Below are 25,003 nucleotides of genomic sequence, written 5' to 3' on the forward strand. Positions count from 1 at the left end.
TGTAAGTAAACCAATGAGACACAACTAACTTGGTGCATCCTAGTTGTATTTATTTATAATCCCACCTTTCGGAGCAGAGCTCACCCAAGGCAGCTCACACAATCATAAAAGCACAATGACTGATTATATAAAAATAATTGAAACCGGAAAAAGGCCGTAACAGTTCTTAAGAGGTCAATTAAAACATATAACAGAGAGTAACGTGAACTATACTTGGCTATGTAACTCTCTAGAAAAAAATTTAAAGAAAAATTGCTTCAGAAACCTCCATAGCATAGAGGCCATGTGCACTCTGAGGGGAGAGAATTCCACAGTCTATATGCTATTAACCTCACTCTGATTATATCATTCTCACAAGGATGGAAGATACCAAATTACAGTTGGCAAGTTGCACTTTCCCTACATTTGAAATATTCACATTCAGATGCTGCCACATAGAACACAGAATTGTAGAGTTGGAAGGGACGATGGGGGTCATCTGGTCCAAACCCCTGTGATGCAGGAATCTTTTGCCCAATGTGGGGCTCGAACCCACAGCCCTGAGGTTAAGAGTCTCAAGTTCCATTGCTTAGCTATATCCTGGTGTGCATTGCAATACAGAAGCGTTGGAACCTGCAGTGCACCTGCAGGTGGCAGGTTTGAAGGAAGGTGGCTGTCATCTGGAGCCTCCTCCAGTCTGTTAATCACTCACTGGGTGACAGCAGAGCCAAGCCAAAAGCCCATCAGTGCCCTGAGTTTGGAAGTCCCACCCATGAAGAACTGAGATACTGGGTTGCTTCAGCAGCTACTGGACTGACTCCAAAGAGAGCAACTCAAAAGGGAACTGGACAGTAGCCAGGCCCTCTCTTCTTCTCCTCCCTCCTCTCCCCAGATGGTTTTCTGGCCTTTTGTCAAGCCTGTAGTGGGAGGCCAGATTAGACTTGAGGTGTCCTGGGGAATGATAGTCACAATATATGCTCTTGTCACTATCCCTGGCTTTGAGAGGGCTTGGTTTGGCTCCCTTCTGACCTCCTGCCTGGCTTGTGGTGAAATACTGGTTTGAGGGTTCTACCATCCAGCTAATTTGTGGCCTTTTGGTATTCATCTCTGTTCTAGTATACTGGTTGCTAGGTTAGATTTTCAAAGCAGTAAATATTCCATTTTTTTTTCTTGCTAGTGCTGAACTTCTTTAAAATTTTCTGATATAATGTGCTCCAAAATGATTTTGATGCATCTGGGCAACAAATATTGTTATTTTGCTCGTTTGAATTAAGGATCTTGTGCTTACTGAAATGTATAAATGGAATAGGTTACTGAGTGGTTTGCTATGGCATTATTCATTGAAATATTACAGAGCTGAAAAGCTATTGCTGCATGTTAAGTGACTCCAAGTAATTCAAAGCACAATTTCTTCGCAGAAAAGCAGGATATAAACCCAAACTAATCTAGTAAAAATAGCACTGTTAAGTACCAACATGCAGGTTTAATGCATGGAAACTATAACTGAATTGCTAAGATTCTTACTGCAGCCCGGTGACTTTTTGGCTCTCGTGCATATGAAAGTTCATAGATTTCATCTTCCGTGTAGTAAAGATCAAGGGACAGCTGAAAACAAACACAGAAACAGTTTACACTCTAAGTTGCTGCAGCTTCTCTGGCAAGAGCTTGTCTTTTTAAAAGAAGTGTAACTGAAGCATTTTATAATGCATACTGAAATGGTATAAGCTTATGGTGTGGTGTTGTGTTTGTTGTTGTTGTTGTTTTAAAAAAACTATTGTTTTGATTTTGATATTTTTTTTTAACAGAAAGTATTAGAAGTACCTTTTAAAAGAAAGAGGATCAACAATGGAATTTAAAATCCCATTTCCAACAATACAGAAGTAATTTTTATACTTCAAGTTGGCAGCTTTCACTTAAGGTGCCTTTACACTTATATTGTGAAAGATCACAGATCTGTCCTTTTTGGATGTGTCAAGTTATTTTGCTAAAATGTAATGGGAAGCAAATGTTTTTTGGACCAAAGTCCATGAGAGAACAACTTGTTATAGCAGTGGCATGTGGGGTGAAGCATCTTACAGCTTCAGTTCTTAGAGGCAATTCTAATCTTAGTGTTGCAGAGTAGATACTCCCAAAAAAGGTTTCCATGAGTTTAGAGCTCCGTGAGACCATGCTGATATATTCACTCCCACACAGGTGAGCTGCAGTGTGTGGTATGTACCTGAAATATACTCAGAGTCGCAAAGTGATTTCATGCTCTTTATTCAGCTCATAGTGGTGAGGAGGAATGAATGAAAGTCCCCTCACAGTATCTGCTTTATATACATTATTTACACAATGGGCTGCACATGATTGGCTAATTCCGGAATTCTACTGTAAGCCAATCAGGTTGTGGATTCACTTCTATCTGGAGCAGGATTGGGTGGTTCCTGCCAACCAATCATACTGCTGCATTGTTCTAGGATCAATCAGACTGCTGCATTCTGAATCCTATTGTTCTAGGACTAATCAGACTGCTGCAATTTGGATCCTATTGTTCTAGGACCAATCAGACTGCTTCAGTTTGGATCCTATTCAACTCAGTACATAACAGTACCCATGAGACACCTACCATTCACCCTCCACTCTCAGAAGTAGACCACTGGTATGGAAAGTTACATGGAATCTGGTAATCTAAGAAGGCAACTGTGCATCTATTCTAGAACTTCTTTTAGCTGTAGGACACCCTAGATAAGTGATGTAGTTTCGCATTGCAACTGAACCACGACAGTACAGTATCTGAAAGGGCCATAATAAAGCACCATAAATTAGCAGCATTATGTTAGTGAATGATCTCATGGAAGTGGACTCACCAGCCCTCAGGAAAACAAGTAGGCACACACTCAGTGGTTTTCCAAAAATCACAAGGCCTATCTCCCTATTGATATGTCACTGTACTGCTGAGTAAAGACCTACAATTCACTGTGTCAGGAAACCTTTGGGTATCACACGACAGGGCAGAGTCTCAAAGATGTGCTCTCCCAAGCCAACATTCTCAGCACGTTCACACTCCTGTCTCAGTGATGTCTACGCTAGCTTTGTCATGTCCACAGAAGTGAAGGTGGCATAATCCCCAAGGAGCCGTCTTCAGGCACCAGAGCAACTGGGCATTACAAAGATGTCTGCATCTGTGACACGAAGGCTAGCAACATTAACCTTGCCATGTAAGCAGTCCCTTGCAGATGACCGCAGTGGCTGGAGACAGACAGTCAGGTCATGTATCCAGAGAAGAAATGACCACTGGGAGAATGGCACAGGGAGAAGAAATACCATGGTGCATCTGCAGCAGTACACCTGGACGCATTTTGTTGCACCCAGCTGCAGCAAAGCATGTCTCCCGTATCTGTCTCTACAGTCACTGCAGGCACTGTAGCCTTCCAACAGTATGACTTCACTCCCAAAAGCGCATTCCGCCATTGTATCCCGAGACAGACAGATGCCAACAACATCATACTGGTCTACAACTACAACAACATGAGCAAAGACCTACAAGGAACAAATACCCTGCCTACCTTAAAATTGCTTGGCCTGGTTTAACAGTCCAAGCTTTCTGACATTTAATTCCACAGGATGGGGGGAAGTAAAAGACATTTAAAATACGATCTGTAAAGACGGAGACTTACTGTGAGGAGATGAACAAGATCCTTGTTAGCTTCCAGGGGAGGGCCTATCTCTTGCAGCTGTATCAGTTCATTGACATGATTATACAAAGAATACAATTTATGTATATTAACTTTTTTGTCTTCCAAGTAATCTGGCATGGCCTCATAAAGGGAGATCAAGTCTTTTAGATGTACTCCAAGGATAGGGATCTTAAAGTTACTGCACTCGCTGTAAGCACGTCGATAATTATCATAGTTCCTACAAGATGATAGCAGTTCTGTCATTTCATTAAACACCTAAAGAAAAACAAAGAAAAGCACTAATTCAGTAGGCTCACCATTAGGGCCACTTTAGAACCACATCACCAGCAGATGAATTTCACATACTTGCCATTAAATTCAATGTAAATATACTGGCTGAATTTCAAGCCATGGCTTAGGACTCATGATTCTCACCCCTCCCCTTCCCTTATCTAGTGTGGATGACAGTGGATGACATTAGAATCTTATACGTCTGTTTTAGATTAATTGCAGTTTAGCATAGCATCCTAATCCTAAATTGTGGTTAATCTTAAATACCGTGAGTTGAACTGAAACTTGCTTGTTTCAACTCACCACTGTCCATTTTCAGAAACACAGTAAACTATGCTTAATCTAAAAACAGAAGTGAAGGATTCCAAACTCCTCCTTGCAATCCCACTGGAGGAGAAAGGAGGGGAGCTCACAAGTCTGAGGCTTGTTGAAATTGTTTCTCATGATGCTCAACTCTGGTTTAGTGTTACATCTGAATGAGGCCACCACCATGAGTGTTGTGCAGTCTTACAACACATGATAGACAACTTCTCTTTTTATAAATCAGGCTTTAGCTCAAGTGGCAAAACCTCAACAAACTCTATTAATTGAGCAATATTTCCATTTTGGTGGCATAAATAATAAATGAGTATATTTATTGAGAGAGGGACCCATAATTGTGAGAGGAATATAGTCTGTTAGCAAATCTGATTTCATTATTGTGAATCACTTTTACAATTCTTATGGCTGAAAAGCAGTATACAAATATTGCAAAATAAAGACACGGAACAGAGGGAAGAGTTCAACGAACCTTATGAATATCATGAGGAACATGAGAACTTGTTTCTTTAAGTCTAGAGATGGAACTATGGCAAAGGCCACCTATCACAGCCATTAATGTATTGAAATTCTGCAACTGATGAAGTTTCTGTATAAAAAAAATAGGAACAGTCAGCATTCAGTTTTTGATTTTGATACTTCTCAACTGACATGATAGAACAGAGAGAGACATGACCTCAATGAGATTTGACTGCCCCCCACCATTTAACACAATTTAATTCAATGTCAGTATCCACAATCTGGCCCACATTTATATATTTCGCCCTTCTCAAATTATTCTAAATAGGTGCCGGGGGGGGGATTACTTCAAAAAACTCAAAACAATTTACAGCTGACCTGGGCCACATGAATGAATTTGATGAATACTTCAGCTCGAAGCTGCGGTGTCGGCCTATTGAGTACCATTAGCTGCACCCACTGGGAGATACCGTTACAAAGAGCAATTGAGCGTTCCATGGTTGGATTGTCCTTCACACAGCCATTCATGATGTAGTTCTGATAATCTGGAAGCTTAAATGAAAAGAAGGTTGGTGGAGCAAAAGTAGCATTAATTCTGCTTCTATTACTGTATTCCTTACATCCCCTGTTTTTGCAGTGAGACAGACCTCTAAAGCAGGCATGTCCAAAGTCCGTTGTGGGGGTCTAATTCGGCCCGCCGGTCAGTTTGATCCGGCCCCTGTGGCCCTCTTTGAAAAAAGTTTGGGCACCCCTGCTCTAAAGTCTTTAAAGGCTATGTGATACCTAATGTGTAGAGGTGTCCTACTTACTTTTGAGCATCTCCATCCCCAAACTGGACATTTTTAATAGCTGCTTAGAAATTCTCCATATGAGCAAAGTTATCCACACGGCAAGCTGCACCATACATTATTTCTAAGCAGTACATGGAGCAAACTGTATGCCAGGGGTGGGCAACCTTTTTTCAGTCACATTCCCTCACAGGTAAATCTGTCAGGGGCTGTGGGTGGAGTCAGAACCACTGACAGACAGAACCTGACAAAAAGGTGTTATGGATTCGCTAACCCGAAATAAAGACCATCCTACTTAATTTTTCACCGATCCTATATTAATCTGCTCGCATATAACCATCACTGGGCTTGGATTACAGTCAAATATGTACACAGACGATGAGCGCTGTTCCTATAATTATTTAATTTGTTTAATTGATTAATTAATTTTAATTAATTAAAACCACACCAAGATATTGTTTTGGAAAACAAGTGAAAGTAATTCCTTTCTGCAGAAGCTTATCAATTTGTTCTCAGACTACTAATGAGAAAACTTCTATTCTACAACCAGGAAATACATTATCCTTACGCTTCTTGTAACCAATAATCATTAACAGTTTAATGGCAAAATGTTAAGCATTATATAAGTGTGTGTGTGTCTGTGTGTCAGGGATACACAGAGACGTGACTCCAGCTTTCAAGGCTGTTAGATTTTAACTTAGCACATGAGAGGAGTCATGAACCTAGAGCTTAAAATAAAAAGTACTGACACATGACTAAGTGAGAGCTTTTACAGTTTATTCCCCTAACTGCTAAACTTACATCTGAGAATCTGAGCAATATTATTCAGGAGACAGGAGGAGTATGTCAGGGTTTTGTGTTTTTTTTGAGGGGGGACACATTCCACAGCTTTGGAGCAATATGGTTATGCATTTTCAAGCAAAAAGGTGAAGAGAATAAAGAACTGATATTTATAAACAACCTGTTCCTGATGCAAAACAAATCATGCACAATTTTAGCCCAACAGAATAGGACTGCCAGGTTTAATGGGTTGCATCCAGTGGTGGCTGTACACTAGTGAAAAGCACTTCCGCAAGTCGAGATTCACTGCAGCTGCTCCTACACCTGATGAACAACTGAATCTGAAGATTGGGGGGACCTTACATAACAGGATGAAATATGGTGCAAAGGATTATAGTAGCTAAGCAGCTTGGCAAAAACTGGGTAACTTGCCTTCTATGAGCATAAACAACATCTGCTAGTGAAACGCCACCATTGGATGCAATCCATTATGACCCATTAACAGTATTTAAGATATCTGCCTTTTGTACCTTTCTATCCACTGGGAAGGAAATGTCCCCAAAGCCTACTAGACCATCCATTATCACCATTCAAGGCTGCATTTCAATACTCAAGGAGGGCAAAGAGCACGACCAGTGACTGACAGGACCTGGGGAGAGTCCTGGGGGGATTTGTATTTGACCAGCAGGCTGAAGGTTTCCTAGCCCTGAACTACACGTACACCCTGTTAAAAAAACCATTTGCGTTATCAACTTATGAAAATCCATCTGCTCACTGATATCCGTCGGAAGGATTTGAATTCAAGGTAAGTGAGGTGGTCTGACAACTCCTCTGGTTCCAAGTGATCAAAGAGTAGCGATACTTTCCGTTTCTTACTGCTGTTAGATTTTATCCGCTGTGTGATCTTTCTGGACCACTCTCGGGCATTTCTTTAAAAAGAAAGAGAAAGGAAAACCAAAAGGGGTAATTTATCTTCTGCAGCAGAATTTACTAGCATATTCCTTTCCAAACAAAATCACACATTCATTCATTCATTCTTTCAATTTATATCCCTCTCAAAGGAGAACATGGCAAAAAACACAATAATAATCATACTGACAATATAGTTTAAAAAACATAATAATCATGATAATAATTTTATTATTTATGCCTCATCCATCTGACTGGGTTGCCCCAGCCACTCTGGCTGGCTTCCAACAAATATAAAAACATAACAAAACATCAAACATTAAAAACTTCCCTACACGAGGCTGCCCTCAGATGTCTAAAAACTATTATAAAAATAGTTTTAAACTTTCTCTCAACCAGCAATTTCAGGGTTTCCAGAAACAGTGTACTTCAACCATCAAATTGAGTAAATAGAAATGTTCTTAAATTCCTTCTGAAAGCTAATAATGAAGGAGACAGAGCCACCTCATGAACGAGGGCACTCAATAAACAGGGTGAAACCACTGAAAAGGCCATGATGGGTCAATGCCAACCAGACAGTCCCTGGTGGCGGCAGCACCAACAAGCCCTCACCCGTCAATCATAAGGTCTGAGGTGGATGAGGTTCTTTTAGGTACTTGGGTCCTAAGCCATTTAGGGCTCTATATGCTAGTACTAACACCATGAATTGGGCCTAGCAGTGTTTTCAGGACCAGTGATACATTGTTTTTTTAGAACTGGCTGCCCACAGTTGCATTCTGCTCCAATTATAACTACAAGAACAAACTGCAATTTGTGTCCTCAGTGAAACCATGAATTCTAATGGATACGAGTACGCAACAAATCTATAATTTTCACAACCAAGAGATTAACTAATTTCAATATCCTTAATCAGGTGTCACTTCTTAACCGAATTAGCAGAAAGTAATATCACATGCAAGATGTCTTTCTTTCAAGGAGAGAACTGCAGGAAGTGAACTTCAGATAAGAACATTTCTCTCCAGTATTTATAATAAACCAGATAAAATACCCAGCAGTAAATCAAGCAAAGACACAACAAGGACAGGAGCCAGACAGATATGTGTCTCTTGCTTGAAGTTATCTTTCTATAAGGCGAATTCTTCTGCAAAGAAAAGATACTGCTTTGGGGGGAGGCCATTTTTTAGCAGAATCCACCTCTCCCAAGAAATGTGGGGCATGCAGGGAAAAGCCCCATTTGTGCTAGCTAAGCAGCACAACTGTTTAGTTGAATCTGGACCTAAACATTTTTCTAAAGGCCCAACTTGTATGTACAATCTACAGTGTGGTCATGTTTGAATCACAACTGCAACGGAACACCATTTGTGTGAAATGAGTCCCTGTCTATGGCAATTTATATCCGGTCATTATTACTGTTGAAGTTTATTCCTAAGCTGCCTTTTGACCAAGGTGCACACACAAATACGAAACCCAAGTAAAAACTGCAACTTACAAAAATGTAAAACAATAAATTTTATTTGAAAAAAGAAGAGGACTAGATGCCAAGTCCTTCCTGTTCATACTAAAAGGACTCACAAAAACGCCAGAGAGAACATTAGAGATTCTCCTTCCTTGGAGGTTTTTAAGCAGAGGTTGGATGGCCATCTGTCATGGGTGCTTTAGCTGAGATCCCTGCATTGCAGGGGGTTGGACTAGATGACCCTTGGGAACCCCTTCCAACTCTACAATTCTATGTATTCGTGATTCAGGCAGTAACCATGCCACATACTGTACATGGAAACTGTTCCTGAGGAGTTAAACAAAAGAAGGAAACATTCCTATTCATAACTGGATAGTACACATAATTTTTCCTGGAAGTTTAGCAGCAATAGCTTTCTTGTGTATGTGTGTGTATTTCTTCCAATATATTAAGACCTTGACACTCACATTTGAGATGTGTCAATTAGACGACAGTGCAACTCCTCACCATTAACTCTCACCAATTCTTGAAATTCCTCCATGGCGTTTGTAAGATTGGAATCTGTTTTGAACATGACCCAGAATTCTCTTATCCAATACCTGTTGACAACAGAAGCAATAAAATTATGTTGTATTTATAACTTTGTACGCAATTAGTAGACACAAACCCAATAAACCATTAGCTTTATCCACTTTATCACCTAACCAACCATCTTCCGCTTTCTGCTATATTTAAAATATATTTAATATGTTTAGCAAATTTGATCTTCAGTCTCCTTCTCGACTTCTGGCTTACATTTGGTTTGCTGGAGGCTGTACTCCTCACAATCATCCCCTCCTCTTTATTCGTTGGATAAGATTTCTACTTGATTCTAAGAAATTATGTCACTTTTGAGAAATAAACCTTTTTGAAATTAAATATATGTCTGTGCAGGATTTCCTGGGCAATTTTCCACCTACATATAATGTTGAATTTGAAAGTGCTGTGGCTACTGTTTCTGCCTGGCCCAGATTCACATATACTTTGTCAATCTAAGGGTTGAGGCTTCCCATTGATGTTTTATATTTTGGCGGCCATTCCCATTACTTCTTGTGCCTCATTATCAATATCCAACGTTTGGTTCAGTGCCGGAGAATGGATTGCACAGTCTTCATAGAACTCATAATCTTAAAACTTAAAGGGAGGGGTGTTAAGTTGTGGGTCAACATATCAGATGACACAGCGATTCTTCAAACAGCTCTTGTTTATTCACAGGCCAGAACAGAACAGAACTGAAGGGTTCAGCCAGCCTGCTTATATAGAGCTCCACTACAATGCAACAGTAACCATTTTCTGTAACTATCCAATCACTGAACGTCACTTTTGATCCCTTATTTGCATATGTGGACCTGAACTATCTATCGTATCCCCCTGCTGGCCCAGGGTGAGAACTTCAGTACATAATGGGGGGGGGCAATGTAGTTTGGGAGCTTTGGGGAGGGAGCTTTAACCCTTTGTATTCACTATTTTCCCGACCTAGAACAGCCCCCACTCCCCAAAATTGCTTAGTTTGCTAATAATATCACATCTCCTAAGGCCCTTAGAATGGGGGTTGTTAATTTTCACCCACCCTTCCTAACACAGCAATCCCCACCCCCACAATGTTATTCCCAAATGTTCCTTGGCTCTCAGGATTTTAGTTCAGTGTAGGAGACTGGCTAAGCTATATTACAAGAGTGAAAATCTGTCCATGGATATCAGGATATAAAAACATTTTACAAATTATAAATTCACAAATGCTGCATCTTTGGTGACACCTTGTCACTAAAGATGTCACCACCAACACATAAATATTTATTTTCTCTTCCCAGACCATATTTAGGACCAAAATAAGCCAAGTTTCACCTGGGGCCCTAAGGCTGCAGTTTGCCTGAGTAGATGAATATCCATGCCTTGATCTTTCACAACCGATAAACAACTGCACAATAAATGTCTGCTTTTATTGCCCTAAAAATAATCATAAGGTATTACCTAACTAATACTTCCCTTCTTTAAAAAAAACACTTGATTAATACCAAAAAAGGAAAAAAATCATCACAAGTTTCATTTAATAGACCATCTGTTTTTAAAAAAGTGTTCTTACCTTACAAGGTAACATATTTTATAGCAAAGCACAGAAGAATTATTTTCCAGAGCATCCAGATATGTAATAAATAGCTAAGGAAAATATGTCAAAAGCCTATAGAAAAGAAGGAAGTTCATAAAACCCATCTGAAAATACTAATATTACAGATAAATTGTTTAAATAATAACAGAATATTGTAGTAGTAAAATTTTGTTACATAAAAATGAAAACAGTTTTTTTAAAAAGAGCAGAGCAACCAATACTTTAGCAAAAGAATAAAAGATACTAATGGCCTCATCCACATATCACTGTAAACCAAACCTTTGTTTACAGCTTATGGTTTGTTTTGAGAGAAACAAACCATAAACCTGGCTGTGGATGTAATGCTAAGTCAGATAATAACTTAATTTGTGGCAATGCAGCGGTGACAGGAGAGGAGCAAAGCACCCATAGTTTCATCAGTATGCTGTACATTCATAGTTAAAGCACAGTTTCGTGTAACTATGGTTTAAAGTGATGCATAAACCAGGTCAATATGTAGATAAAAAGCTAGTACCTCTACATATCCTTCAGTTAAAATGGTCTATATTTGCAAATTTTGATTTTGCTAGCTATATATTCATTTGGTTGGTTTGAAGTTAACAGGTGAGCAGTGATACCCAAGGGTTGTCAGCCAAGAAGTTCCCAGTGATTATATTCTTATAGCCCTAGGAAGGTGCCTTATACTGGAACTTTGCAAACTATAGTATGAAACCAAGCTCATATGCACCTCCCAAAATAATGTGTTGATTGGAATTACTAGCTTTTGCTCTTCCCAAGTGTTCCAGTGCTGTCCTTCCAGTATTTTGAGAGAAATTACTCTTAAAAATAAACATTTTAATGCAATTTTTAATGTGGATTCTTTTAAAGTCCAAACTGTGTTACATCTAAGTAATAGGATCCAGAGAGGTGGGTGGTGGGTGTGATGAATATAGTATATAGGAACTAAGACCAATAAAATTGTAAGGATCTGATTTGTTTCATGTTCATTAAAGAATTTGCTGTTAGGAATGCCCATTCCCCAAATGATACCATAGCTTCTTTATTAGGACTTAATGAAATAATTGCAAATGTTTAAAAGGATATAGATCAATAAGTTTTCGCAGCATCTCAGTGGAGGAGATAATAAGCCGGTGCATGCTCAGTGTTACCTTCAGCAGTTGGGAGTTTTTAAGCAGGTTTCCTTCTGAATCTGAAAGAGCAATTCAGTTTATTAGGAACATGGGGGGAAAGTTCTACACAGTCTGTACTAGATTTTCCAGCTTCCAGCTTGGCCTGTTCATGGACCCTTCTATGGCAGGGATAGCTTGCGTGTCGAGGACCCCCAGGACACCCCCAAATAAAGACACAGTTCACACATCATTTTTGTTTTTGGTTTTTGGCATAATTTTGGCCACAACTTTATTGAATTACAGTATGTGAGTGGTTGCTTAGGCATTGATTAGCGACTATCTGTTCCCACTTAGAGGCAGGAACAGAACTGACAACCAAAAGCCTGCAGAAGTCAGTAAGGGTAAACATTTTTGGGGAGAGAATAGAGCTGGGTGCCAGGCTCTCACCTCTCCCCAAATGCTCACAGGGGCTCTTGTGTGGCCCTAGCTCCTTGCCAGGGGTTCGGACAAGAGCATGGCGAGCCCCTGGATTCCTTTAATGGAATACCCTTGCAGCAGCAGCATTGGAGGGGCCGGCACAGCCAACCACATCCCCTCCACCAGCCAAAATTAACCAATGCCTAACTGCAACCTTACAAGTTGTGATGATTTGCTACGCAGTAGGCAAAACCCAAATGGCACCAGACAGTCAGCCAAATGGTAAAATCCCTACCAGGCCCCTGCTCCAAAGCAGACGACCCCATGACAGGCATAGCAAGGTCAGCACGAACAACCCTAAATATAGGGAGGGTGGGCGGGTGATCCGATGCACGCAGCGAGAAGAGGAAGCTCAACGCTGCACGCAGGGAATAAATAGCACCCCAGTCAATCAACTTTTCAACCTTAAATTCTCCCCAGCAACACTTGGAGGTGCCCTATCAGATTTGTGGCCATGCATGCTAACCCACCCAGCAACAGGGGATGTCATGGTTGCCCCCACCGCAACACATCCTCTCCATGAAGGAGAACCCGCTTTACTAAGCAAGGGGCTGTATGGTCATCAGAAAAAACACTGGGATGCTGGCTTCTGCACCTAACTGTTGGCTCCATTGCCTTTCCTTTTTAATTAGAAAAACACCTTTTTACATTAATGTACTCAAGGAGGTATAAAACCCAAAGAAATGGCAAAATAAACAACAAAAAACACAGTGTCACCCTATAATGATTCAAAATATAACTAAAAAACAAATGAACAAAATTTAAGTACCCAGTTTGTATATAGCATTACAAGATATCGGAATACAATAAAACAAAATTACCACCAACCATTACAACCAATGAATAATTACAACCAACCAAGCCAAGTCTGTGAAAATGCAATACACAATACATCATGCAATACATCATGTAGCAAGTTGACTCAGGCCCCATATTGGTCAAGGACCAGCTGATAGTGTGGTGGCGCCCCTTTCCAACTTGGTTTAGGCATTGTGAAACTTCCCAGAGATCTCTCTCTCTAGGAAATTTCACAAGATGTTTGTGACATTTCAGTTCTATGTAATGGAAAAATATTGGAGGAAAGCTGGAGTGGGTGCTCAAAAGACTGGGAAGTGAATTTAAGTGGAGGACCTAAGTCTCTTGGAGCCCAGCTGGGGATTTCATGGGTGTAGGTTTGTGATTCACCAACCCCAACCCCTCCTTTCTGTGTTGAAGCTCAGATATAGGGCAGGGAGGGTATTCCAAACCAGAGAAAGGAAGGTGTTCCATCCACGTTCTTCATTTTTGGGACCTTACTGATAGTTTACTCTCTTGGTTCCCCATCCACAGTTTGATTAAAGAAATGTGGCATTGCAGGAATAGTGTTTTTTACAAGCAGGTAAGTGTCATCAGGCACATTCAAGGGCTCTGGAAGCCCTTCAAGTGAATTTGCATTCTTCCTTAAAACTACAGTGGTACCTCGGTTTACGGACTTAATCCTTTCCAGAAGTCCATTCTAAACCAAAGCTGTTCTTAAACTGGTGCCCTTCCACCATTTGGCTTCTGTTCGTAGACCAAGGTAAAGTTCGCTAACTACTTCCAGTTTTGCAGAGTTCTTATACCGAATAGTTCGTAAACAGGGCTGTTCTTAAACCGAGGTACAGTACCTGAAAAGTAACAAGTGCAAGGCCTACTCTCCAACAAAGCACTTAAGATGGGTTTATCTTGGTTCCCAAAAGAGTAGCTTAGATTATATACAGACAGATCTTCAGTTAGACTAAATTGCCACTCAGGTTTACAGGGAAGTAAATCCAAGAACAGGACTGAATCAATTATCTAAACAAAGTGACAAATGACACTTTTTAATGCTAGTGAAAGTACTTGCTAAACATTAACACTCATTTTGCTGCAGGGCGTACTGGTGTGAACTATTTTCCCTAGTACTTACATTGAAGCCAAGGCTTACATTGCAAGTGTTGATAACCGCCTACGGTTCTGTGGCATTTGGCCAAATACAGTATTGCAATTTCATTCAATTCTTAAGACACTTGCTGGTTTGAGTAGAAACATAAGCTCCTTGCTTGTTTAATACCCAATATATTCCCCTGAAACAAGGTAAATACATGCTCTAACATCTTTTAAAATGTTGCTAGATGTGAATAAAAGGCAACAAAGCAGAATTATATACGTTTGAAGCAATACTTTAAATGAATATAGTAATAATATGGGATATCCTTCTCTGTTACTTTAAAACTATCTCTAAGAGCTCTGGTTTTGACTGGAGCGGACCCCAATCAGCCATGAAGATCAGTGAGTCACTTTGAGTCAGTCACTCTCTCTGACCCTAACATACCTCACAGGATTGTGGTGAGGATAAAACAAAGGAGGGGGGGAAGGAGCAGGTTAGGAAAACTGTATGGAAGGAAGGATGACAACCCTTCTCTGCCAGCACCACTGCTCCGATAAAAATCAAAGTTCCCAGAAGCTGCTTTAAACTGTGTTTCTTTTTCTATAGCCAGGCAATCAAAACATGGTTTTCCCTTCCTTTGTTGTTTCCAGTCCATTTTAGGTTTAAAGGTATTTGGGGAATAGGAATCTTTGTATTTCCCCTGTATTTTTCTAAGGAACCCACAGGAATTCAGCATCATGTGATGCTGAATGGTCTGCCTGTACAAGTATATCAGCTTACCAGACAAAACAATCTCCCTTCCCCCCACCGCCACAGTTATGGTGGTTTTCCTGAACCCCCAAGCCAATTTCTGCTGACAGAGTTTGCTAGGTGACTCCATAATCATAAATAATTTAGGAAAGGAGAAGAAAAGAAATGGAAAAGCAACCCGCACATAGTTCTAGGAGGAAACAGTTGTATTAATATATATCTATGTAATGCATGTGCGCGCAGTTGTGCACAGTTGTGCATGTGTTTATATATAACATTCTCTCTCTCTCTCTCTCTCTCTCTCTCTCTCTCTCTCTCTGTGTGTATTTAGAATGTTTGCAATCCCAAAAGTCCCAGGTAGAGAATACAGACATACTAAAGCAAAGCAGCACTCCAAAAAATAATATAGCACCAAAATATAATTCATTATAAAAAACCACAAAACCCTTAAACAGAATCAGCAAAACAATGAAGTTTACCCTCATTTTCATGTGACATGTATTACTTCAATCATAACTCTTGTGGGTAACAACATCACTTAACACAATTGCTTCAAAGCATTAAACAAATTAGGAGTTTTATCAGTGTTCTAAAAAACAAAAGAAAATGATGAAAACCCAAAGAAACTAGGAAGAAGAGCGAGCATTGAACCTTTGGGGAGAGGCCATTCCACAGAGTTAGGACAACTACAGAGAAAGCCCTGCCCCCACTTCTCTTGACAACTTTACCTCTTGGAAGGGAAGTTGGAGATCTCAAAGATTATTTTAAAAGGCAAGTGAACTCATACGAGCAGATGCTCAAAGATACACTGACCCCAGGCTTAGGAAGGGCTTGGAAAGTAAGAACCAGCTCCTTTAACTGGGTCCAGATACTAACAGCCACCTGTATAGCTGGTTCAGGATTGCTCCTATTGGTGCCCTTCAGTTATGTAGGCCACTGTGTTAAAAGTAGACCCAAGGGTTCTTCAAAGCTGAACCTCCTATTACAGTGTTCAGTGAAGCAACTGGGTGTAGTTTGCATTAAATCCACAAAGATCTGGGGAGTTAAAAACTGACTACAGGTCCCAAATGCTAGATAGATGCTAGGTATACCCCAAATTGTCTAGCAGCTCATAAGTTCTTTACTCAAAAGTAGACAGAACAACATCTACGCTATATTCTAAATCTTGGATTTTTCATACATTCTCATGCAGGAGCTACACACGTTGCATTAACGAAAGCATTAGAAGAGCACAACTAGCAAACTGTATTCTTCTAAGTCAACTTCCGCACAGTTTCAATATGCACTTGAAGCTTGTTCAGTTTATCTTAGCCTTAACAAGTTGAACACTTTAAGCTTTATGAGACTCACTCTCACTTCTTCACTCTAATTTCCGCTTGCATACCTGTCAGTAAAACCACACACCCTGCTGGGAAGAAACCCTCTAAGTAAATGTTAAATGCGGTAGAAGCGTGTTGTTAGAATTACCACATTTTGCATTAGGAACCTGCTTTTAAATGTGGAATAGTTTAGTTATGGCTACTTTGCAAATAAAATAATGCCACATTATAAAAATAGAATTATCTTGGAAATGCTGCTCGTTATCAATATTCAGTGCTTTCTCAGTTTCAGAAATCATTTGCTCACATGCTATAAACAATATGGCTGCATTCATGTTTCCTACATAAGTGTTTGTGTGTAATTCATACTCAGAGTAGACCCACTGAAATCAATGCACTTAAGTCCATTAATTTTAATGCGTCTACTGTGAGGATAGCTAGCAATGGTTATCACACAGGCCAAATTCTTCTTAAACTGACAGTTGAATTGGTTCACTGTATTATTTTCTCGCATTTTCTGCTTTGAAACACCCTGGGATCTTCGGATGAAGGGTTGTATACAAATTTAACAAGCAATAATAATAATAATAAATAACTGTACGTTCTAACATTTTGTGCTAGCTTCAAATGCTTTCAGTGGGTTAGCTTACCCTGACATGCCACATAATTATGGGTCTTCTGTTTTTGTTCCAGTCTCATTTCTCACTTTCCTAACAAGTCACAGATTGGGAGTCTGTGGCCCCTCAGATGTTTCTTTTTGTAATAATTTATGAATCAACTTTTACAGGTGTTTCAAGGTAATTTACAAATATATTGTTAACACAGCTAGTATGTTGTTGGACTTTAAGCCCCATTAGCCCTAGTCAGAATGGTCAATTGTCAGGGATCATGGAAATTGATAGTTCAAGAGCATCTGGAAGGCCACCCATTCTCCATCCCTGTTATAACTAGTACTGAAACAAGAAACATGGGCACACTTCAGATTTCAGGGACAGCAGAAATCAATATATATGACCCAACCCATCCTAACCTTGTTCACTTAGATGCTCTGATGGTTTCCACATAACTTAATTTCAAGTTGAGCATGCTTAGGGTCTGCAGGTTTAATAAGACATAGGGTTGCCATACGTCCGGAATTTTCCAGACATACCTGGAATACTGCAGCCGAAAGCAGTGTCAGGGCAGAAACCGGCTAAATGTCCAGGAAAATCCATACATATGGCAACCAATGTCAGCAGTGTTGTTTTTGCAGATTTCCCTCAAAAATGTCCAATTTCCTTTCAATTTTGTTAAAAAAAAGCTCAACAACTTTTCTGTCCAGATGTTCACTTTCTGAAATATGGTAACCCTATAAGACATATCTTGCTATTCAACTAAAAAGCTTTAGCAGTATGTAGAAATAACATTAAAACAGAAACATAAAAAGACAGTGAACTGTTACATCTACAAATAATGCTTTGCAGCAGATTTTCTCCCCCTTGAAATGCAGTTATCCTATGGCAAGATCCATAGCCCACTATGTCAGAAACTACATAGTCCACTACGTCAAAAACTGCATTTGATTAGCATTTGTACTCCCCAAGAAGTTTCTGAAATAGCATTCGTTATACATTTTAAATGGCGCTGAGTACACTTTTAGCCTGCCCTTCTATTGAAAAGGTCCAAGGATGACTTCCATTCTGTCACTGACCAGGTCAAGACCTGCTTAGATTTAATAATGAATACCATCGTGTGTTAATGTGGGCAGTTGTTTAAAGAGTGGTACAACTATAATTATAACTTTGCTTTTATTAAAAAAAAAAATCCTTCCAGTAGCACCTTAAAGACCAACTAAGTTAGTTCTTGGTATGAGCTTTCGTGTGCATGCATGCTTCTTCAGATACCTTCAGATGCTTTTATTAGTCTCTTATTAGCCTTTTACCTCCACCTTCCTATGACAAGCACACTCAAGGAGGTTTACAAAACAAAGTAAATACACCATAAGACAAATAAAAATATAGTCATAACCCTAAAAACACAAACACATAGCAGAAGAAGAGGCATAATTCATGTGCAAGCAACAACAACAAAAAGTCTCCATAAAACTAGTAAGAAGGGAGCAGACGGACAAGCTTCCCTTGTTCTACGGTTTAGGTGCCACAACTAAAAAGCCCCCTCCGGCCACAAACCATAATTCCATCAGCAAAGAGAGAGGAAGGATAGCCTCAGATACCAAACACAAATCTTAGGCAGGTTCATACTGGAAGCCACAGTTCCTGAAGTATCCTGGTCCCAAGCATTACGGCATTAAAGGCCAAGGCCAGAGGTCCTCCTTCATGTGCCCCTTCCATAAGAGGCCCAGAGAGTGGTAACACGAGAACGAGCCTTTCCTGTGGTGGCTCCCCATTTGTAGAATTCTCTCCCTAGGACGCCTTCATGACATATCTTTAGGTAGCAGGCGAAAACATTTCTCTATAACCAAGCCTTTGGCTAAATGAACATTCTATGGTCTTTTAAACGTGGGGGGGGGGTTGGGGGGGGTATTGGTTTGTTTTTGTTTTATTATGTATTTTGTGTTCTCATTCTGTATTTTTATGTTGTGAACTGCCCTTTGATCTTCAGAGTAGTAAACAAATTTAAAAAATAAATAAAATAAATTTGGAGCAGCATGTTTTGGGGGGAGATTGCTATTTTGTCTCCTTCCCCCTCCTTTTTGATATTTTTGGTGGGTTGCTTCATTACATTGTGTCTGCAGTATGGAAGGGCTGTTTGACTATATTTATCTGAACAATAAACTGACAAATATACTCCATACAGCAGAAAATACTTTCTATCCAAAAAATTCAAAACACTGAAAATCACAATTTTTCCCCCAGCAGTTTTCATTGACTATATATTAATTCTTTGGTAAATGTTAGCAGTTACAGCTCATTGCCAACAAAGTTGTTCACCATTTTACACTGTTTTTAAAACAATTAAGGCTGAACGTTCATATTTATAGATAGCTGTTTTACATTAGTTAAACACAATCAGCTCGAGTTAGCAAATTAGCATTCTAAAGGGTTCTAAACAAGTCTTCTGTTCCTGTAATGTGATTACTTCCCTATTAACTTCATTTCAGTTGCCAAGCAACATAAAAGCTTTTATGCCACAATTACACTAGGATGAGTTAATGGCACAAAGATTAATCTCATTTTAATACAAAACAGTAAATCTTAACATGTGAACATTTGGGGGGAATAAAATCCATGATGTACAGTTCAGGGCAAAGATGCTTTAATATACGTACATATTTAGAAGACAGATATGATATCTATTGAAAGATAAAAGAAGCAAAAGGTAAATAATTTGTTCCTATATTAAGTCCAAAGTTATATAACACAAACTACGTTGACTTATTTTTGCAATTTGTTAAGGGTCTGTATGAATGAAATTAAATTGCAGCTGTTTATTGGGAAACTGATACATTTTCACTCTTGCAAATACATTTAATTAATTATATTATAGCAGTTTATTAGGTAATCTGAAGTACTATGACAAAAAGTATAATGGTCTTGTTTATCCTTAAAGATAAAAGACCAAAAACTGGGGTTTTTTGTTTTGTTTTTTTAAATATATTAAATTATTTAAGATGCATTTTGAAGTGAAAAATAAACCATGCTGATACCATATTTCATGTCTCTGAAATCACGGGGAGCAAGTATAGACCCAGCCTGACGAGAAACCCTGTAGTTCTACCCGCAAAATAAAGGCCTAGGTCAAGAATTCAAAATTACTTTTTTTTAGCAAAGGAATGATGGTTGAAACATGCAGTACCGTTTTAAAGAGACCTGCCAGTTATGAATATATCTTGAAAATCTAAATGCAGCAAGAGACAGTGATTCTGAATTTAAGAGGGGAACCCTTGCTGATGAAATCTCTTGACCCCAGTCACAAAGTGTCAAGGGAACAAGTGAGTCAGAGAGTTGTCAGTTTGGCAACAGGCTGAGGAGTCTAGTCTGCCCCTTCTCTCTTTGACCTAACAAATCCCAAGCATCCAAATAAAGTAACTCAAGGAACCTACAAAAAGCATGCAGGTAGAGAACCAGCAGAGGTGGGGGGGGGGCTTTCCAGTATTCTGTGTGCAGAATGTCACAGGTACATTTATGTGCCCTGTGCTTGGTGCAATCAACATGTTTGGCTGGCCTGGAGAAATTCAGACCAGTTGGCAAACCAAGTGTTCAGGGGCATGGCAGAGGTGTCACCACTCCCAGGGTGTCAGTTCCTGTGCTGAAATAGAAAATGAGAGTCACTGGGGAAAGGGCATCACTCTAAGGAAGAAGGAAATGATGCCTTAGAAGGAACCTATTGGGGGGAGAGCGGAGAACAGATATCCTCCCATGCCAAGGGTACTACTCCAGAGTTTATGACAGGCCTACAAACCACAGTGACTTGCTTGGTTCGTGTAAAGGTTGCAGATGTTGCATATCATCTAGCTATCCTAGTAGATAGGACCGAGGAAGAGTCCTGTGGTCATGGTGCACATTGGCTCGAGTGACATGGGGAAACGTAGACATGCAGTCCTGGAAGCAAAATTCAGGTAGAAAGATAGCGCTGATAAGTTCAAGATAATTTCCTTGAAATGCTAACCTTTACATGAGTGGGGCCATCTAGGCAGGCAAGGGTGAGAAGTCTCAATGCGTGGATAAGATGGTGGCATTGGGAGGTTGGGTTTGGATTTATTAGACACCAAGGAAAGCAGGGCCTGTAGAAATGGGACAGGGCCTCACTGTTGGCATTTAAAATAGGGGTGGGGGGGAGGTGGCAGAGCTAGCTTATAAATTGATTGTTAAGGAAAAGCTGACGTGAGGAGATGGGGAATATTCTGTATGGGATCAATCATCTCTCAGGGACGTAAATGAAAATGTTTACGCTTTTCCACATGGGAGAAGGGTACAACTAGGCAATGACAGTGCAGGAGGATACAAACTGCCTTAGTATTCCTTCCTGAAATGAAAGGCAGTATACAAATTATTTCAAGAAAAATAATGATAGCAATTCAAAGAGGCTAAAGTGGCGTAAGGTAGAACACCCATGCCAGGGACATCTGGAAAGAGATACTATGCACAGATGCTTATATGCTAGAAGCCTCTGAGAAAAAGTGGGCAAGCTGGAGTGGTTGGTTTTAAAGCTCAGATCAAATATGGTGTGCAGAATGGAAACTTTGTGGAACGGACATTAATGATAAGGTATCTCTGAATCCAACTCTACTGAAAGGTCAGGGATGGAGCACACTGGATGTGGTGTCTTTTTTTACATCAAAGAGGGCACAGAGTTCAACAATCTCAAAAAGGGAATACACCTACACAGAATCATTGGGGATGGCACTAATGGGTCCCATGAGTAATTTAGTACTGGGAATGTACTGCCAATTGCCTGGCCAAAATGCTCATCTTGAGATGTAGGATGAACTCCACAGGTATTCACAGGGCAAAATGATGTAGTAATGAGTGACTTCAATTATCCTCATACAGACAGGGCACATGCATGGCCCAGCCACAACATGCTGGGCTTAATCTTAAGTGGTGCTAAGAACCTGGTACAACATGTAACGTTGCTGAACTGACTGCTAGCACTACAGTCACCTCCCCAAAATTCAACATACATACAAGCAGAGACAACTGTTAAGAAAATTCAACATGAACACACTTCTAAAAAATGTGGGATTGGTAAAAAGGAAGTTGAAAGGGGAAATCAAATCTCTCCAGAATGCTTGTTGGTTATTCAAAATTACATCAATAACACAGATTAGGAAAGGTGCCAACAAGACCAAGAGAATGCCAGCATGGCTAATGACTAGAGTCAAGGAAGCTATTAGGGACAAGGCAGCTAACTTCAGAAAAGGTATGTCTTGTCCAAATGAGAACAAAAAGGAATGCAACCTTTGGCAAAAGCAGTGCAAGCAGACAATAAGGAATGCAAACAAAAGAATTCAAGGAGCACATTATTTAAAACACTATACCCAACAATAACAAATTATTTAAATACATTAGAAACAAGAAACTAGCTAGAGAGGCAATTGTACGGTACTTTGGATGACAAAGGCACCTGTCTGTGGTATATTCACACACAAGTATCTTTGTCGTCCATGACCCACCTTACACAAAGAGCACCCTACGCAGAGACATCCAGTCCCTTCTACCACCTGCCACATTAACTAAGGTTAACCTTGTAGGGAGCATAGCTAGTTTGCCTTCTGCCAAGTCCTTGCTCTACTTCAATTACATGGGTGTTGCTGAAAGACCCAGCAACCTTTCCCTAGCTACAAAAACTGTAGAACAGCAATGCCAAATAGGTATTGCCATGGAGACCTGAAGGACAATGCCCTGCTAAGAGAAGCAAACCTCATTACTGAGCCATTTAAAAACATGTAACAGTAACCTCCTGTTTTTTAGTTTTCATGTTATGAGAGACAAGCAGTATCTCCATTTAAAATTAAAATCTGAGATTCCTATGTTTTCATCATGGTCTACATGTTAGTCTCCCAGCTCAATCCCAACACAATAGTTACAATTTAATACAATTGTCTTCACAAATCACATTTGTACTATTTTCAGATTTGGGCAGCAAATGCAATACTGGGGGTAAAGTCCAATAATTCCGCCCCTTACAAAAAACAAAAACCCTAGACAAAATTACTGTCAGGAAGCGTAAACTCGGGACTCATTTTAAGTACCAAGACAAGATTTCCACAAAGCAATATCTATCGACCTTATAGGGTTTGCATCTATAAGGCGGCCAAGTTTTGGTCTAAACGACAATGAGTTTGTATTTCAACAGGAAATCCTAAGCATTTGCCCTCCCGACCACAGTTCAAACCTTTTTATACTTCAACAAAATGAAATATTGTTATGTTTATAATTTGTGGAAAATCAACAAAGATTTCTATTAGAAAATGAAATGCAATTACAGATTTTTGAAATCAAAACCTTTGTATATTTTAAGAGTTAAGGGTCTGAACTGCAATAATTGCAAGTTACTGACACCAACAGAGCAACTACACTGACTACTGCTTTTATTAACTTAAAACGTATCACTTCTTCTATTTGAGGCAGGAGAGCAGAATCTTTATTCCCTTCACTTCTGCTGATCTCCAACTAGGGTTGGGTGAATATGTCAGTTTCAGTTTATCTTCCCCCCCCCCCCCAGTTCTCCACATTTCCACATAGGCTTGCAACTTTTTTTTTTAAGTCCTCATGAAAATCCAACAACATTTCAGTGCAAATTTATCCAAAATTTTCCTTAATCATTGCATGCAATTTTTCCAAATATGCACATTTTTGCAAAGCAATGTCCCCAAATATAATGTATTTTAATGTTGTTTTCACTAATATATGAATTTATATATGCTTTACCATATACAACTTATATAATTTAAATATGCTTTACCATATATAATTTATATATGCTTTACCATAGTACGTGCTTTCCTTGTACACATTACTTGACTGATGAATTGAATTGCAAAATTCAAAGAAATGTGTTTTGGTTTGCATGTTGTTTCAAAAAGTGCAGATTTTAAAAGTTCATGTTTAAATGCAAACTGGATTGAATTTCTCCCCTATCGCTATCTCCAATGCAATGTTTATACCTTCCAAAAGTAAACAAGAAACTTCCTTAAAGCTGCTTATCTGGCTGTACCACCTTCAATTCATGATGTTTCAAAAGTGCTAGGAACTCCCAAGAGACTTAACACAATGCACATTCTTAAAATAGCATTAAATCAGTTTTAAATAGCATTAAATCTTTCACTATCTATGGAACAGACAGTGTTCTTAATTGTTATTTCAATTAAGAAATTTTGGTTTTCTGTGGTCCAGTCCCCAATACTCAAACTAAGTTGAACCTTGGAAAAGGTTATGTCTGCATATGACTATAATTTAGGCAAGACACCCACAGATTCCTGACAGGAAATAGAAATGAAAATGCATCAAGTTTTAATAGCCTTAGTACAAAGAATTTGTAATCCCTGCTTGCTGTTTCCCTCAGAGCATTACTAGAACATATTTAAAGCAGTTCCGTTCCACAGCCCATTTCTATTCACTTTTACTCAAACCTAAATGCACAGAAATACAACTTAGGCTGAAATTGCTAGCATATTTGCTTGGAGAAAAGTTACACTGAACTTAATATAACCTACCTACTTCCATGTTCAAATGAGCAGCTTGAAACACAAGTTTCAAGTTGCATTTGCACAGAGTTGTTCGCATCAGAGAGGGGCGGAGATGTCTTCACCTGATACACATGGCCTTCTTGTTTCCTTGCCCCTGTAATTCCTTTCATTAAGCGTTTATGTGCTCTACCGGCGCAACAACTGTTAAGGGTATGTTCACATTACCGGTTACGCAGCATCCAGTTTCCATACACATTGAAGCTGGTTTCGGAAACAGTGCACCAGGAAGCAATATTTATCAATTAGCTACAGGTTTGCTATGGGTTGTGGCTAACGTCTTGCGAATGTGGCTTCAAAAATTAGCGGATGGAAGCACACTGGATGTAGTAAGTGGTAATGTGAACACACCTTAAGGCAAAACCCTAAATGATAGTTTGCATTTGATACATTTAACACGCTTTCAAGAAAGAGGTGAACAGACTGTGTTATTGTGGACCAACAGTTTAGTTCTTCTAATTCATTTTATTTAAAAAAAAGGAATAAT

At 39.5% G+C, this 25,003-nt stretch overlaps 1 protein-coding gene across 1 annotated transcript in view; it reads right to left on the bottom strand.

The window, feature by feature from the left end:
- The window catches only part of RASGRP1 (RAS guanyl releasing protein 1), a 43,999-nt gene that overhangs the window by 9,373 nt on the left and 9,623 nt on the right, over positions 1 to 25,003 (bottom strand). Inside the window, exons 3-10 of the mRNA XM_082239940.1 lie at positions 11,864 to 11,974; positions 10,762 to 10,819; positions 9,107 to 9,238; positions 7,050 to 7,203; positions 5,085 to 5,258; positions 4,720 to 4,836; positions 3,639 to 3,914; positions 1,504 to 1,584 (exon numbers count right to left, since the gene is read on the bottom strand). Coding sequence (XP_082096066.1) covers positions 1,504 to 1,584; positions 3,639 to 3,914; positions 4,720 to 4,836; positions 5,085 to 5,258; positions 7,050 to 7,203; positions 9,107 to 9,238; positions 10,762 to 10,819; positions 11,864 to 11,974 — 1,103 coding nt within the window. The remainder of the gene's footprint in view (positions 1 to 1,503; positions 1,585 to 3,638; positions 3,915 to 4,719; positions 4,837 to 5,084; positions 5,259 to 7,049; positions 7,204 to 9,106; positions 9,239 to 10,761; positions 10,820 to 11,863; positions 11,975 to 25,003) is intronic.

The sequence above is a fragment of the Podarcis vaucheri genome, assembly GCF_965113315.1.
Source record: "Podarcis vaucheri genome assembly, chromosome: 1".
In the NCBI taxonomy this organism is placed as follows: Eukaryota; Metazoa; Chordata; class Lepidosauria; order Squamata; family Lacertidae; genus Podarcis; species Podarcis vaucheri.